Consider the following 18,482-nt stretch of genomic DNA (forward strand, 5'->3'; position numbering starts at 1 on the left):
TGATTTAACAGCATCATTCAAGCAGTAAAGGAGTTATGACAGTGACAGTGTTTAGAAAGATATCCCAAAATTGTGGTTCCAGCAGATTTGCCAGAACCTTTTCTTTCAACTTCCCATAGAATCAGTTTCTCTTGCAATACAAAAGTACTATAAAAATAAAGTCCTAAGCATAAAATGTTAAGACAGAGGCTACCTGAGCATCCCATTGGTCAAATATGATACAATTCCTTCACACAGACATGTACTTTAAAAATGTGATCACAGTAACATGTAAGTAATGTAAGCTTAGATTAAAAGGCCTAATGAAATCCTCCTGCTATTTTTCTTTTCTTTACTACGTGAACTTAAATATTGTGTGGATGCCTGAGGGGACAGGTCTTAAATCTAGCTACAGTTTAGATGCTGCTAACTCTGGCTGATCACCGGGCTTACTGAATGATGTATCTCAAACTGAACAGTTCTAAAGAGGATCTAAAATTAACAATTACCCTAATCTAAACACTGGGTATTTTAACAGGAAACTGTATTTCCATTTTGCAAAGGCAATACCCATGCAAAGAAAATAATTCAGTTCAGGGGCAGTGTTCTCACTTCTGTGTCTACAGAAGACTTGATTACACACATGGATATTATTTCGTGTTCCAGTTTATCTGCAATTTGAATATACAGTACTCATGCTTAATGAATTAATTAATTCAGGGCAAGCCTCTACTTGGTTACACGTTAAAACTCCTCTCATTGTAAAAGAGCACTTACATTATTCAGCCATCCAATTTAAATTAATCATTATTGGGGTAAAATGCCTATATTTTAACCAGAGAAATGGAACATTTTAAGTATTTAGGCATTAAAAATAAAATTCCGTAATGTGTCTAGCAGTTCATTAAACTGCATGCTTCCTGAAACCACCTTCTCATATACCTTGTATCCTTATTAATACATTTATGCTAGCAAAGGATTAGATATCCTGATTACTCCAGCAAGATGAACATTATACAAAAAAAATACAACAGTATTGTTTTCTGTACAGTGATCCTTCAAGAATCAGCAGATTTGTTGGCACCTTCTCCTTCAGCTTCCTGATAAGATCAATTTCCTTTGCAATAAGAAGCAAGTATAAATTTCAAGAAAGTCACATACAGTAAAATTAGGCAACTGTGTTTTGCTTTCATTCTTCTACATACCTGATTGGGATGATATAGGAAAACAGGAGGAGGAACCGGAAAAGGTTGCGATACCACGGGCCTACAAATCCTTGCAAAGTGACCATAACCACTGATAGTGCAACTAAAGCCAAAAACAGGGCTTTGGTCAGTTGATTCAGCTCCAGGTCTAGCAAGCCAACCTGGAGGAAGAAAAAGAAATCAAGTTAGTCAGGAGTTTTTCTTACTTTATGCTTCTGCAATGCAAACAATTAGCGATTATTTGCTTTGGTTATTCCTACCTATTAAAAATCCATGCACTTGCAACTATTAACTGAACTTTGATAATTGCATTGATTGTTATTCCTATGTTTGCACACAAAAGATGTTCCCTGGTTTTGTGGCAATAACAATTGCTAGAACCATTGTGAACTGTCCTGGCCAAGCCTTCAAGACTGACACATCCCTTCTCCATTCCTTGTTCTAGGACAGGGACACAGAAGGGCAAGGAGAAAAGATAATTACAGATGAACAAATGAGCAGGGACAATTTTCTTCTGTCATGCTTGCAGCAAAAATACTGGCACGGTGTATTACATTTGTAGGGAGCTCATTGACTCCTAGAAGATCAAATACCTGTTAGATTCCAGAACAAACAGGCACATGGGATGGAGCCTGTGACTTCTTATTCATGTGACAAGTGCACTGCAACTCGTCACTACACTCTCATCCCACTCTGTAAATCTGAACCAATGCACAGAAATGACTTTGAATTGTATAAAGCTTTCACTTATCCAATATAATAATAAAAACAACAATCAAGTGGAATATCCATTTTCAAACCAATATAGTGAAACAGGGCTTCGACTTCACATGAATAAAAAGATATTTGATTTAGAAACATTTTAAGGAAAACATTAGGAGAAGCTATCCTTCACACACTGTTTCTCATGAAAAAAATATATTTAAGCTATGTAACTAAGACTCTCACCATTTCAATAATGTATGATGTAAGCTAAGGTATTTTTACTCCACTTTTTGGGATGGTCTAGTAGTCAGTAAAATATGTGGGAAAATCATGTCAGGAACAGTTTCCTAGGCCCCATCACAGATGCCCCTTTTATCTCCAAGCCTTGCCAGTAAGAGCAGTAAAACATAACACTTCCTTAGATAACAAACAGTCTGCAAAAGAAGCACTTTAAATATAGTTCTTAAAAATTCCAGCAATCTTGCTTACACATGGGCTGTCCCTTCCCTAGAGAATCAGGCAGCTGAAGACCACAGTGGCTGATTTATCAGCTGCATTTAAAAAGCAGCACAACGAGGACAAATATCTTGCAATTTCCGCTGCTTCAACTACTACATAGTTTATGCTTGAATTATTGAGAAAAATAGGTTTTTGGATTAAAATGAAGAAAAATGAAGCCAGGGAAGTAGAGCATGTTTCAAAGCCCAGATCTTTTTGCGTTGACAAAGGCAGCCTAAGTTTCAGGCCTCGCTGAGGATCAGATGAAGTCATTATTCATTCAGTCAGGGAAAAAAGACTCAATTACCTCAACCTAAAGATGCTATCAATGAATGCAAAGTGCATATTTTACTCTATTCATCCAAATCCCATTAAAAAGTGAAAGGAATGATTTAATCTGGCCTTCTAGAGTTGGTCTTTTTTTGTAATAAAATAAAGAATCACTGTCTTGCAATATGCATAACTACTACCTCACACTTTTTTTTCCCCTGCATCATGGTAGTGAAAGCCTATCTCTCCCCTCTCCACCCCCCATAAAAAACCCCACCCCAGAACAGAAATGAATAAAGAGCTTCTTTGGAAAGAATGCCACTTTTAGGACAGAAAAGTTAAATTTAGTCCACTGCACACTGATATGTAGTTAGCTCAAAGCATTATTACCTTTCTAATTGATGAAGACAGATGTGAATTTAAGTTTGGGACCCAAAAAAAAAATGTGTTTGGAGAGCTATTATGACAATAAAAAAGTCAATGCTGAAAAACTTCTCACACTACATATCTTTTGTTCAAGAACACTTGATTTGCCACTAATAATTCTTTTTAATATAGATCATACTATTGGCCATAGTAAATGCCAATGTTTTTCTTTACTACAGTTAAGTGAAGGCAATTGCAAACTTCTGCTTAAGAAGGCACACAAAGAAAGTAAGTTTTATCAGAAATGCATTCTCCATTTCTCAAAAACTAGTTACTCCAATGTACTAAAAGATACTTAATTAGTTTAATTCTGTGCCTTTCCACTTAAATAACTTCTGCAGTCAACTAATGAAATACTGTTGAACTATCCAGATAAATTTCATGTAGAAACACACTAACATTCTCTAAAATTCATCTGAATATTGGAAAAGTGGATAGACTTCATTTTAACTAGACTGTCATTTTACCAAAGCATTTGTAAAATATGCCATCTCACAAAAGCTATTTCTTTTCTTTGGAAAATAGTAACTGGAATAACAATGAAAATATTAGAAATAGATGAATTCAGAATTGGAGTAATTTTGCACGTTTATTGCTATTTCCCATATTAGTAAAACAAATTTTCTTCTACTTGTCATAATATTTGTTCTATTTGAAACAACTTAACAAAATTAAACACACCACTGGAAATTTTAATCTCCAAGGGAAAATTTGTACATAATGTCTAAGAAAACCACAATAGTTTTGCAAAGGGGCTGCTCTGCGATAATGAAAATGAACACAATAATTGCCTGTATAATTTAAAATGCTACTAATGGTAACAACCACAAATCCATTTAGCTCCTCTTTAATTTATGCACAGAGTTTTAAATAGCTAATGGTTCTCAATAAAGTAATGGCTTATACCATCAATTGTCTACTTGTGTGGTAAAAAAGCTGACAAGTTTTTAAAATACTTCATATTTGAATGAGGCAATGATTCAAAGTCTACACTTTACATTTTGGGCCACAAGGTATAATTTATTATCTTATGAGAAAAATCTTAATTTAATTAAAAAGCTGAAAACAACAAGAACTTTTCTGGTTACTGAAATACAATCTGAACAACAATATTGCTTTTCCCACCCTAAATGCTTAACTTTTAGGAAAGGTCATCTTCTGAAGCTATTATTGTAGCAATAGAACAATTCTTTTAGCACTATAAAATGTATATTACTTTGAAAATGAGAACTTTTAAAATGCTAGAATTCTGAAATGCAAAATTTGATAATTAAATGTTATAAAATGGTAAAGATTTCTCAAAATAGTCTAGTGCAGCCATTTTTTATTCAATTACAGTTTAAAGTGCATTAGAAATAATTGGTCATGAATAGCCTTTAAATGCCCTACTTTAATACTATTGAAGTATTAAGGCACAGTCTTAGGACAGACTTCCCCCTGCAACCAAATTCCTCCACAAAGGTAATTATATTTCAGTAATCAGCCTGGTTCTGCACTGCCAAACACTACATTGACGACAATGAAATTTCATGGTATGCATGTTTGAGAGGGACTTGGGTTTTAATTTGCACTGTAAACATAAAAATTTTCTTTCCTATTCTTAATACATACTCTGAAATTAATTTATTAAGCCTTGAATACTAGTCTATTATATACGTTTCCATGAATTGTAGCCTACACTTAGATGTAAAAGGTATGTAATGGTAAATATTAAAAAAGACTAAAATTCAAATAATACATCTTTCAGCTTCAGAATGACAAAAACAAGGTTTGCCTAACAAAAATGATTAGTAGCATTCCATAATTTATAAAAAATTATATATATTCTACTGTACAATCAGCTGCATTTATCCAAACCCCCAAGACTTTCTCCAATAATCTGTTAAACCCTCCCCACAGTCCCTGGAAATAACAGATTACTAATCTGTGTTTAAAGGCTAAATAAAGAGACACATCCTTATCTATCTACCTTAATCTTTGACACTAAAACCACAAAGAGCAACTTTGGAATCTGTAAGTGTTTCTTCTTTCTCAAGTCTCCTATGATTCAAAGTCTTGGCTGCTCAGCAATCCCAGTAACCACATTAAGATAATATAACTATGAATCAAAACAAGTAAATTCAGGTTTAGGAAGCATCTTGCCTTAATTCCCTCTACTCATGCAATAGTCTGCACAAATATGTTTCTCCACAAACCTGACCTGATTAATGTCAAAATTACCAAATCTTGCATACAGTATGGTACTCTGTTTAATCAATATCTTTCTCATTCTTTTAATCAGTACATTCAAAGGTGGGAAAAGCAAAGAAAACACAAAAATACATAAAGTGACCATTTAGTAAAAAAAGTCACCTATCCCTGCTTTTTCTGATATCAATTTTCAAACATAGTCTCATCACTGGTTTAGCTGCAAGAGCAACAATGAAACCTTGAAAACATTTTCTGAAGCACTAAAAACCTTTTACAAGTTTTATTAATTTTAGAATTGAGTAATAATGCAGGGGGAGGACTGGTCTACTTAAGTCCATAAAGCTGAAATAAACTTTACTTATTTAGTCCACTCCATTTGACTTATGCAGAAGTAATTACCAGAAAATAGGTCATTTGATTCCAGTAACATTTTCTGTCTTACCTTTGGCAAAAAAAAATATTCATACTCCATGCAACTGAACCTTTGAGCAAAGTGAAATATTTGGTATCATGTTAATACTGCAGTTTTATGGAACTGAATTATGTAATTTCTACACTGATTGCAACAAATAATTTTAGATATTTAGTGTTAATTGTATCCCCAAAGCAACAAATTACTTCTCTGTATTCTTAGATAAATCAGTCTGTCTCCAACACATAGGCATTGAAAACAGCAGAAATTTTAGAACTCAAAAAGAAATACAGTTCATTGTCCAATGAAACAGAAGCTCAAGTACATTTTTGTAGTGTTTTGATGCATATTTAAAACCAGAAGTTTAACTGCTCTTAAAAGCAGACTACTAGTATTATGTTTTGAAATTACCCGACTTGCCTGGCTTTACTTTAACACACTATTCATAAATTAATATTTATGTGTGTTGAAATAAAGTAATCACTTTGGATGCAGAATTTCCTTTTATAAATAGAAATAGCTATAATTCTCTAAGAAAAAAAAAAAAAAAAAAAGAGGACTCACACTGTTCTTTCTCTCTCTGCCTCATTTATTCATCCATTTTATATTGTTGCCTTTTCCAGACTCATCATCATCTGAGGCTGGATACTCAAACTGAAGCTTGAGAGTCCTCTCCAGGATTTTAGAGGTGCTTAGGTCTCTAGTTGTCTACTGCAATAAAAACTGTAAGTGAGCTATTTCCACAACTGCACTTTGGTAGGGCTCAGCTGTTTGAAGTAAGGCCCTCGTTTTGTCAAATGCTAGTCACAGATTTCATAACCTTCCTAAGTGTGTCTTCTGTTTCAATTGTATCCTTGTTTACCTGAATGCCAGCGATTTACTCTTTTTGTAGTGAAAAATACTGTTTCAAATGATCCCAGCGAGAGAAACTGAACACGACTCATTCCTAATATCCTTCTGACCATAAATCTGGCTTTCGTTAACACTTTTGCGGCTCGGTAAACTACGGTACTGTCTCTAAATATGCTTCAATCCGCTGTTTGTTCTTAGAACGAGTCTTTACGCAGAGCAGGGAAGCCAAGCCGGGGATATTTGGCTTTGGCTCCGGCTTGCCCGAAGGCGGAAAGGGAGGCTGGTGCGGACAGCGCTGCCATGCGCGCTTTGGTCAGCAGAGGGCGCCCGCGCCCGCCTGTGCCGCACGGAGCCTCGCCCGGCAGCCGCGCTGGGCGAGAGGCGCTCGGAGCGAACGGCTCGGCTTTGACACCGCAGCGAGCGCTCACACCGCTCTGCTCCCTCCGCAGCGAAACGCTACACTTCCACACCTTCATACAGTCACAGTCTGGCACCTGAAGGCAGCAGCAGTCAGATGCTGTGCGACCATATGTTCTCCGACTTCGCTACGTATTTGTCACGAACGCAAATTATTAAAACAGCCCCTTGAATTCCGGTATCCATACAGGGACTGTGCTGTATTTCATACTCTCCTCCTATTAAAAGCTACCAGTTGGAAACGTTTTCTCAAGACCACCCATCAATTTAGAATAATTGCTTCAGTAATCTAAGATACTGGAAACTTCAACAACCAAAAACATTCACACAGTGAAACTCTAATTCATCGGGGTTTTTTTCAATTAAAAAAAAAAAATTAGGTACACAGCACAGAAGAAATTTAGAGTTTCTAAGCACTCACAATCCTCCTTATATCTGATCAATATTGCTAAGACATGGAACTCTCAGGGGTGGGGGAAGAGCAGGATTTAAAGGTGCTTGAGTTTACACTGGAACATTAGATTTATATTTCATATGTACCTTTCACATGTGCTTGTTATACCTTCTTTAAGCTCAGCCATCAACAGCTTCAACTCAAGACTTTTCGACGGATGCTGTCATGTACTCAAGTCTTTCAAGGATCAGAATACAGAATAAGCAGCTTTACACATTACACACTATTATTAAAACACTCTCAATGGAGATGGCATTTTTTAAAATCTGAATAGGTTAAAAAACATGATTTACACTCTCAAAGATTAAGATAATTAGCTGTACCAAAATAACTGCAAAATTAGCACAGAGAAAACTGGTTCAAAAATTTTTATTGAGTAAAATTTGTATATATATAAATAAATAAATAAATGCAAAATTTTGAGATATATGTAAAACGAAAATAAATAGCTCAGTAACAGGTACTACTTCCTTCAAGAAAAAAGAATTACAAAAGGGACCTAACAAATTGAGCTAGCTCTTTCATTTGCATAAACATTGGGAATAGTAATATACCTACACTTCAGACCTGTGGCTGAAGTGTACCTGTCAGACATGTGGCTGACTGGTCTAAATAACTTTTTGAAATAGACAACTGCACAAATGTAGTATTTTCATAGCAAGGATTGCATTTGTAGGTTTTACATATGACACAGTATGTGTAATAATATTTCATAAATGGTATGATTACCTTACAGCTTTTTCAAAGACATCTTTGAAATTGAATACTGGAAAACGTATACCTACAGAAATCCAACATTTCTTTACTCCACATTCAAAAGAAGGTGTTAGTAACTATCTCCTCATAGACTATCTAGATTAAGCTATTAGCAGAGATTATTACATTTTGTAATGAGTTTAATCTCACACAGGGCTGGGGTAAGAGAGGTCAGAACTAAGGTTATCAAAACACATGTCAATTTTTCCATTAAGAATATAATTAAATAAATGAAGACAAGAACCCAGAAAGTCTAAGCTTATTTTAAAATTCCACAATTTCATTTTATCTCAAACTGAAAGTAAGCTTTAAAACAGTTGAAAGGATTTGTTTTCCTTCCATCTTGCTAGAGATTAAATTCAGAGGTGCATTTTTAAAATTTCTTTCTAGGTAAATGACACACATTTTATTTTATTACACCTTGTTATTTTAAAAGTTAATGAAAGTTGGAAAAAAACTTCAGTGAGAAACACTGATATATTAAGTTGGTGCTTATGCCACAAAGTAGATGGAAATCAGAGCTGCAACCTTTCCTCATGGAAATGTAAATGAAGTAATACAGTAGATACAACACACAGATTATTAAAGTGACTGACGAAACTTTCAGAAGATGGATGAGCCAATAAATGCAAAAGAATAAATAAAAATTCTTGAATGAAAAATTAAAATTGGCAGTATGCAGTGATTCATTAATTGGTGGAGCATTTCTACAACTTCCCTCCTCCTCTGCTGTGTATACCCACGTCCATCATTAAACCTGTCTCAGCACAGGTCCAGAGACACACACAACCATCCACGTATTCTTGCACAGGAAATCAGGTTAAAAAAATGAACAGCCACACAACACAAAGCATCTCAAAGTTTGTTTCAAAGCATTTAAATCTGAATTCTATTCACAAGGAATATGAATGTATATTTACATAGAATAATATTCAAGAATAGATGGAAAAACATGTGAGAAAGTGAGAAAGGACCTGAGAAAGAGCATTTTGCCTGCACGGAACTTTTGTCTCTGCTGCCAGCTACTCCTGAGTATAAAATCCTCTTAGCCTGCAAACTGAGAAGAAATGTTTCAAAAAGCCTGAGATATATATTGAAAGAAAAACTTGGTTTTATTTTTACTTCAAAAATTAAACAGGAGCTTGAAAGCTGCTCCATACAGTGGGAAATCATCAGTAGTCTCCTAAAAGATTATTAAATGTCAGAATATAAGGAAAAATGCCCGAGAAAGGGGAGTGACCCTTCTTCAAGTCTGAGTAGAAATACCCAAAATAAATCCAGAACAAATGTCCACAACCATTTAAGGGACATAAAAAACAAATTTCCTCAGTGAAGACTTCTAGATAAGATTTGACATGCAACTTCTTACTAATATTATGTAAAAACATCAATTTTCAGACTCAAATAAGTAGAAGAAATTATGACCTGAGCTCTAAAATTTCTAGCTCAACTTCAATGCATTGATGTGTTTACAAATAAAACTGTCCTTCGGAAACAAATATCAAACTTTTTAGATGAGGAATATCAACAAAAAGGTTTTTAGGATGGTTCCTAATTTTTTTTCTTTATACAGTTACATATTATTCATAATCTATATAATGTCTGTGTTACTAGTGCCTCCTGTCCTAAAATAAACAGAAAATATATTTCAAGACAATTAACGGAACATGTTTATTTGAAATTATTCTTGGGATCATACAAACAAATAAGGTTCAGGAATAATATTTTCCAAAATGTTGTCCAAAGAGATCAAAAGTATTTAATTGTCTTTCTAGTCAGATATACAAAAGAGCTGTAAATATGTACAAATGCATATGCATAATACATATTTTGATTTTTGTACTTAATTCCAAATCTGTTTTTACCCACAGAGAGATTAATATTTCAAAAATTCTGCTTTCTTGGCGTTTAAGAGCTGAATTTAATTTTCACAATTCCGCAATCAAGTGGTGCGTGTGTGTGCATGTGTGCAGGATGGTGGTTTTATTAAACAAAGCCTCATCTGAACAACAAAAATTAACTTTATAATATCACTACATTTTTGAGGTTTTTTACATCATTAAATCTATCAGCTGAAATAGCTTTATTTCTATTAAGCAAGCAACAACAACAAAAAAAAAATCTTACCATAAAAGTCAACTCCTTCTTTTTGTGCTTATATTCTTAAAGACATTTTATGAACCACTTCATACTTAATGGTTTGCAAGCAATCCCAACAGTTGGGAATTGTGTGAAAAGTTGCACAGATTGACAGACGAAGTGAAAAGGTCTGTATTAATTTTCCAAATAAAGAAATGCACTGAGTGGTATTTCACTATGATTATACTCCAAAGTACCAATTAGAACGCATATCAGAAACCAGAGCAAGTTGACACTCTACAATAAAGCAAATAATTTCCAGTTGGAGGGGCAGAAAATGTTAATATGCAATGTTCAAGACTACAAGAATCTTTGTAAAAGGAAGTAGCTAATAAGGTTTAATGATGCATGTCAGGAAGCCACAGTATGTAGGGAAACACAGCTGGCTTCATTTTGTAAACTATTTGATATACACATCTTTCTAGTTCACGATTATCAGCTGTGCAAGTGCCACAGGGGACAGTTTAGCCTTCAGATCAGGATATTCTTCTTGTTCTCTAAATTACAAGTAAAATACATTAATATAATATGGTGCTGTAGGCTAGTGCCCTGACTAAAGCTTATCAGCTTACAAAAAAGATTAAAGAACCCTTCTGTAAGATTCAGTTTGAACAATCTCAGCAGAATAAACAGGCTGAAGAATACCGAAATAATAAATATATTTATAATACAAATCTACACACATTTTTGAATGTCAGATTAAACCCTGAAAGTTACTAAAATAAACATGAAATGTCATTTATATTAATTTATATCATTTTATGAGGCATGCACTTCTTTTATTATTAAATTAATATTAATAAAGAAATCATGGGTATTATGGATAGATTGCAGCTATAGAAAGCAGTATGCCTCCTGCTTTACTGCACTCCAAGTTGCTCAGTGACTGCAATATGCAGGTGACAGCAATTAGCAGCAGATGACAGAAGCACTTTGAATTTTTACCAGATGGTAGCTAAGGGTCATTGGAAGCTAGCAGACCTTCCACAAGGAAACTGTTGTGCAGTACAACTATAAAACACTTCAGTGCTTAGAAATAAATTATTCAGGTTCTTAAAGAAAATTGGAATGTCAAAATAGAATATAAAATATTATGCAAGGCATTAAAAGCTCACCTAGTGTTTACAGAATTAAATACATTTAAAAGTAAGACAGTGCATACAGAGCATATCTTAACCTCACAATGGGGAGAGTCATTACAAAACTAGTAGGAACATCAGCTAATGTATCTGCTAAACAATTCAAACCTGTGTCCCAAAGGAGGGGACACATAAACACACTTCTTCAGTGCAAGAGTAAGATACTGACTGAATACATGCTTCAATGCAAGAGGAAAAAAAGGCCAGGGGAAGATTCATATGTGGAATACAACACTTTAATGGATGCCCCTCCACACTTCTACTGTGCCCTTAAAAGTGCTACTTCACAGCTCAAACACAATTAGGTGTATCTCATTTACAAATATTAATTCCCACAACCTCCAAATTTACAAATACACACAAATTTGCTTCAATTTTTTTTAGCTGCAAATTGAGGGTGAGATCCTCTTAGACGGAGCACAGCGCTGCACTAGGTACTGCATGAACTACCTCAACAAACCAAGGAAAGACAAATTGATTTGAGCACAAAGGAGAAAGTAATGATACAGTAATAGCTGAAACAAAACCCCAAAAGTGAGACTTAGAGGTGGACATACAACCAGAGAACCTTTGGGAATTTCAAACATATGTATGGATAAGGTCAATGAAATGGCTACTCCGCTGCTTACAGGGAATCTCTTCTCGTGCACAAAACTGTTAAAAAATCAACCATGCATTCACAAGTTGCAGCCAACAACTTGATAGCAGAGCAGATGAAAGATATATGAGTTGTGATAAAAGTGGCTTTAAAAGGTGACAGGGCTGGATAGGCTAAGGAAGAAGGAACCCATGGAAAAATGTAGGTAAGAGCTGAAGAGGTGAACCAGGATCATCATCTTTTATCATCACAAAATGAGTGCACACTAACCAAGACAGCATTTTCCAAGGTAAACAAGTTGTGACAGATTATTATGTGATAATTTCAGTTGATCAAAGACTTAAACTTCCTTCTTCATAAATGTACTACCTTGCCAGAGAAAAAACAAGCATGCGTAAGATGTGCAAAGGGAGGGAGGGAGGGAGGAAGTGGTGGAAGGAAGGAAGAGAGAGAAAGGGAGGGAGGGAGGGAGGAAAAAAAGAAAAGAAAGAAAAGAAAGAAAAGAAAGAAAAGAAAGAAAAGAAAGAAAAGAAAGAAAAGAAAGAAAAGAAAGAAAAGAAAGAAAAGAAAGAAAAGAAAGAAAAGAAAGAAAAGAAAGAAAAGAAAGAAAAGAAAGAAAAGAAAGAAAAGAAAGAAAAGAAAGAAAAGAAAGAAAAGAAAGAAAAGAAAGAAAAGAAAGAAAAGAAATAGGTGGAACTAGTGAAAGTATTAGACAGACCAGAGTGACAGGGTGGAGAAGCAGAACAAGGCAAGGGGGAAGGTAGTCAGAAGAAAGATGTATTGAATACAAAGCAGAGGACTGGTGCTGGCTGAATCTCTTCCAGAGACCATACATATAGTAGGGAATCACAACAAACTGAATCAAAAAGTTTTTCAACAGTTCTTTCAAAAAACCCAAAATAAACAACTGTCCAACCACTGACAAACTTAGACTAGAAAAAGAGCTCTATGTGATAGGCAGAACAAAAAAAACCAACAAAAAAAGCCCATCCCTCAAACCCAGTAAGCATCAGTAAGAATCTTATTTTCTTTCTTGAGCTGAGTCACAAGTCATCTATCTTTGCTTTTACAAAAAAAAAAACATTTGAGTGGATTCCTTGGAGACTATGAGATTAAGAAAAGATTCCACAATGTCTCCAAATCATAAAAGAAATGACACTGAATGCAGTTTTGTATAAACAGTATTTTGGGATGCATTCCAAAAGATATGATGGGAAGGAAATGAGCTTTAAGAATATGAAAAGCAATCCACTCTTTACAAACTAATCCCCAATCTAAACCACATTATTTTCATCTGGTACTAGCTGGAATGCTGATTTTAATGCTCAGTGTATCACAGGCTTGCTCTCTGAACTGAGGTAAAAAAGAAGGGCAAAGACTGTATTTGTTAAGGTTATGACAAGCTTGTTACTTCAAGCATCTAACACAACCCAGTAAATTATCTTAGTTATGATCACTATGTTCAGCCTACACCAAAACAAATACTATGTTCTGATATGGAGAGAACTTTCCCTCTAGATATCCATCACTGTAGACTAAGATTTCAGGTCACGTGAATCATGCTGGTTTCTGAGCCTCCATTAATTAGAGAAATACATGAGACTTCAGTTGCATGAATTATTGAGTCACACAAAAACCTCAAAATACTTGCTCTACACAAAGAGAAGGCTATCCAATAATAACAGTAAATAATAATTAATGCTTGTAAGCATCCAAATAGAAGTTTTGAAAATTGGATGAGCATCTATTCTAAGAATGCTCTGTAGGTCTTAAACAACCTAGTTTCTAACATTTGTGACATTCCACTTTCATAATAATTGTAAAAAATAATTATCAATATACTTTCAACTTAACCATCACTAAAACTAGTATCTCTATTCTTTCTTATAGAGTTCCTTTCCATATTAGAAAAAATTAGGCTTATTCAGAAAATATGAAAATAATTGCAGAAATAATGAAAATTATGCAAAAGACATTATATAGGCTTTTCCTAATAACAACTAGAGCTCATAAGGACCTTACGCACACCCGACTTTCTACACAGTTGCAGCATCAAGTTTTTGGAACTATACATCAAAGAAATGTGTTTGCATGCATCTTAACTAATGAAAAAATAATTCCAAAAATGAGGTTTCAGATTGCCAATAAAATACACACAATTAAAAAAAAAAAAAAAAAAAACCACAAAAAGTGCTGACTGTGATTGTTCTTATTAACAAACACCAAGTGCACAGAACATAACCCTAATGTAGGAAAATGCACAGCAGTCTCCTTCCACAACATCAGTATTTTAGTTGCCACCACTTTGGCTTGCTCACAGCTAGCAAGGCCTTGCAGGTAGAGCCTTTTGAAAATGGTGCAGTCCTAAGCCATGGGATGAGGTTCCAAGTACCCTCTGAGAGGCCGTGCCCTTTGTCCCTACTCTCATCTCTCAGCAGCTGAATTTTGCCAAGGGCATGGTTGAATTCTGAATGGCAACAAAGCCATAAAGAGCAATGTAAAGGTAGAAGCAAGCTCCCTCAGCTGATTAGCAGCAGTGGAGGCAGCAGCTGAGAGGAAATAGCCAGCAGGGTCTGCCTCTTTGAGAGCTTACTGGGTTATTCCACACAAGCCAAATCAGGGAATCTCCCTTTTGCACTGTCTCCTGTAGAATGACAACACTTCAAATGATTTCTTGATTTTACCATAAATCATTAATTTTAGCTTAGATTGCCCCAGGTAAAATACATGTAATTTCTGGTGAATGAGCTGAATAGTATACTGTTGCTATCCCATAACTTGATCAATTTTAAGAATTGTTCTGACTGTTTTGTGAGGTTAATCTATTTTAATAAATTAATAGAGTACTTCAGAAATTGTATACTCCACCACTGATCCTTCCTTAAACACCAGTGTGAAATGACATTGAACTACTGAGACAAATTCTAACCTACCTATGTTCTAAAAATACTAAGATAAAAAAATCCAAGAAACTTTTTAATGGGAGTCTCTAAAATGGGAAGAGAGATATCACAGAACATCAAGTAACATTCTTGATGAGAATCACCAGAATTTAGGACTCCAAGTTAGACATGGTTTGTGGCTTGCCATTAATATTCTGCCACATATCAATTTTTATCCTTCTACAGCTTTGCAACAGGGAATAAGTTTAACACTGTAGGAATTTTACAGCTGTGAATAAATTATATGGCTTTACAAAATCAGTGGTAGAGTTTGGCATGAACTCTAAAATACACAGTAAACACAGGAGTATACCCAGAGTACAGTAAGAATTCTCTCTCACTACTGAAGAGCCATTCCCTCACTTGTTCTGTATATTGTTGTATAGCAATGACTTTGTTTAGAACTAAACTCTATATTGCTGCCTTTTCCTTGCAGTAGGATTGTAAACAGCGAGTGGCACCAACTGAAAAAGGACAGCGTTTCAACATCCATGTCCCAAGCAGCAGTACCTTAACACAGCACAGCCAAGCTTTTCAGCCTGGTCCTTGAGCAGCATTCAGGCTGAGTGCCTCAGGCACCACACGGCAACACAGTGTACCACACAACTTACATGCTGCCAGGAAAGACCTATCACATGCCTTGGTATAGCAATTGCACAATACGTTTAGTCGTTGGTTTCAGAACAAATAAGAAGTCAGGACATAGGTTATTCTGTAACTTTAACTTGTGAATTGATAGCAGGCCACATCGTGGAACAACTTCTCTAGCTTGGGGATATAACAGCAAATCAGATAAGCAAGTGATGATCTAATTATTTTAGGATGCCAAAGAAAATACATGAGGATCAACTTTAAGGCCACAGGAATCACACAGAAAAACCCATATACACCATGTGTACACAACCCCAAAATTAGTGGATTTTGAAACCTAAGAGTACTGTAAAACTTTCAACTAGGTTGGATGAGAAATGAAATTGAATACCTTAAACTGACCACTCTCATTTCCTGTTTCTTTTGTGGCTCTTCTGCTTTCCCCCCACCCCACCTCCTTTATCTCTTGTGCCTCAGTTTGCCATTTGTAGTACTACCATTTTGTTTCTTTTGAGGAGAACAATGTAAAGAAGAAGAGAATAAAAATATATACACCACTACTTGAAAAGCATTGCTAATGAGGATAAAAAGTGCCCCACCAAGTCTCTGAAAAGAAGCAGCATGCTGTAAATAAAATACATGAGTGCACAAAACACCCCAGCACAACAGACTGCACTAAGTGATTTTTTGTCAACATACACACTCAAGGAAGTCAATCAAGGCTTCCAGTCTTATTGTTTTCTTCTTGTCTTAAAATCATGGAATAAATCTAGCACTCTTCCAGTTTTCTATATATCAAAGAAAATTGAAAACCTCAGCTCCTTTATGTGGAATTATTCTTTTTCCATATTAGTCATCTAAGGATTGAAATTCCCACTTCTACACTCTTGCTATTTCAGTTAATGGTGTTAAAGATAATTATAGTAGGTAGATGTTCTCTCTGTCTCAGAGTAAAGGACACAAAAATTTTGTCTTTGATTTGCCAAAACGCTGCTGACTGCTTCCAAGCATCAACACTCCTACATTCTAATTTTGGAACAACAAAGGTGCCTCCATTGCCATTTAGCCCTTTCTTTCCAAACTTTTAAAGTACCTTCTGTCTTCCTCCTTACCCAACACTGTTCCATCTCTCTTGCTGAGAGACACTAGGCTTTTCAAGGTGCTACACTCCTTCCTTTGCTCAGAGATGTCAGCACATGGAGAGAAAAGCATCAACAACACTACATGATATGTATTTCCCTGTGTCCTCATCCCACAAATTCTCCTGTACACCAAGAAAAGGATTCTCATACTTCATGGGAAGCTGGTAGTTAAGCACTTCCTTGGACAGAAGCTCTGTGTCAGGGGACAAACTAAGCATGTCACCTACATACTACCTGTAGGTGACAGTTTTTTTAGTTTTATCCAATACAAAGAGAAGTTTTTAGGGGGATTAACTACAGCAGACTATACTCCATTAAAAAGTGCTGCACAAACATTTTTCTTATAAATCCCTAACATTTGCCATGAAGAGCCGTGTAACAGTTTTCACTGTTCTGTTCTAACTCTGACCCTTCAGACATACAGCCAGAGAAAACCATTCTTCTCAAACAGACTAGGAACATGAAATTACCAATTTAGTAAAAAAAAAATGCAAGTGAAATTACTGGGCTCTTGCACAACAATGTAGCAGCAGGATAAAGTCAATGCCCTTATGAAGCCCTGAACAGAAATACAAATTGGACTAACAAATGTCAGCCTTTGGGGTAGAAGAGACAACAATGGCTTACTAATGACACTAACAAGATGCTGGACAACCTAATTTATTGTCATGCAAAAAAATGTGTCAAGGCAGAAGAACCATATATTTTGAGTATTGAAATAGCTATGCTGAACAGGGAAATTGGTGAAGTGGCATCAGTTTCTGGGACCACATGAATCTGCTCCAGCCACTCCGTTGCACTTCAAAAAAAGAGTTGGAGGGAGGGTTAGCCTTTTTTTAGCAAATATTTTTCAAAAACCATCCACATAAAAATGGAGAAAGAGCATAGATAAAAGCCTTTTAAACACAGAGAAGTAAATTTGGTCACAAAAAACCAGAAAGAACTTTTTTGGGAGGAGAGAAAGAATGAGAGACTGAGAGAGACTGAGAGAGAGAGAGAGAGAGAGCAGCAAAGTAATTTTGCCTCAGTTTACTAGAATAGCAAGGCCATTTTCAAATAACCAAGGGCAACATATACACACAAAAAGGAAAAAAATACCAATCACCCTTTTGAGATTTTCATATGTTAAAATAACCAAATCAAAACAGCAAACAAGCAACAAAAGCAGGAACCACAAGAGTAGTTAGGTAGTTAACTTTCAGGCTAGTTAAGAATTAGGGTAAAAACAATATTACTATTTTGATGAACACTAAATGGTTACTATGAAGTTTTACTTCTGATGTTAAAATTTAACAGCAGATGTAGAATTCCATAAAATAAGGGGGGAGAAAAAGTATTTTGAATGCTGCTTGTAAGGATTAGCAACATTAAAACTATTTTTATACTAATCTGAAGCACACTAGGCAGATTACATGCTGTAGCTCCTTTAGAGAGGCTACTGATTTCTCAGCAGTTCCATTTAAGATAATTTCTACTAATTTTGATGCATTACTGTGTACATTCTGGGTGTATATATATTGCAAAGTCCAAGAAACTTTAATGTTTCCATCTTAGTACCCAAAATACATTACCTTGAATTTATTTCCATCTCCTGCCAAGGATACTGTAGTTTTTTAACTTCACCCCCAAAAATCTGTTTCCATTGATGGAAACAAGTCACATTTGCAGAAGGGTGGCACCAACATTCTTGCTTTCTATGAAGACTAAAGCTGCAAAAGCAACTCTGAATTTAGATAACAAAAAACTGTTCTGCACTTTAAAGAAGAA

General features: G+C 35.3%; 1 protein-coding gene across 3 annotated transcripts in view; it reads right to left on the reverse strand.

Annotated features, from left to right (window-relative positions):
- The window catches only part of ATP9B (ATPase phospholipid transporting 9B (putative)), a 153,370-nt gene that overhangs the window by 48,369 nt on the left and 86,519 nt on the right, over window positions 1-18,482 (reverse strand). For all 3 annotated transcript variants that reach the window (XM_059851270.1, XM_059851261.1, XM_059851279.1), the window contains exon 12: window positions 1,185-1,345. In XM_059851270.1, coding sequence (XP_059707253.1) covers window positions 1,185-1,345 — 161 coding nt within the window. The remainder of the gene's footprint in view (window positions 1-1,184; window positions 1,346-18,482) is intronic.

This window comes from Haemorhous mexicanus, chromosome 1 (assembly GCF_027477595.1).
Source record: "Haemorhous mexicanus isolate bHaeMex1 chromosome 1, bHaeMex1.pri, whole genome shotgun sequence".
Taxonomy (NCBI): domain Eukaryota; kingdom Metazoa; phylum Chordata; class Aves; order Passeriformes; family Fringillidae; genus Haemorhous; species Haemorhous mexicanus.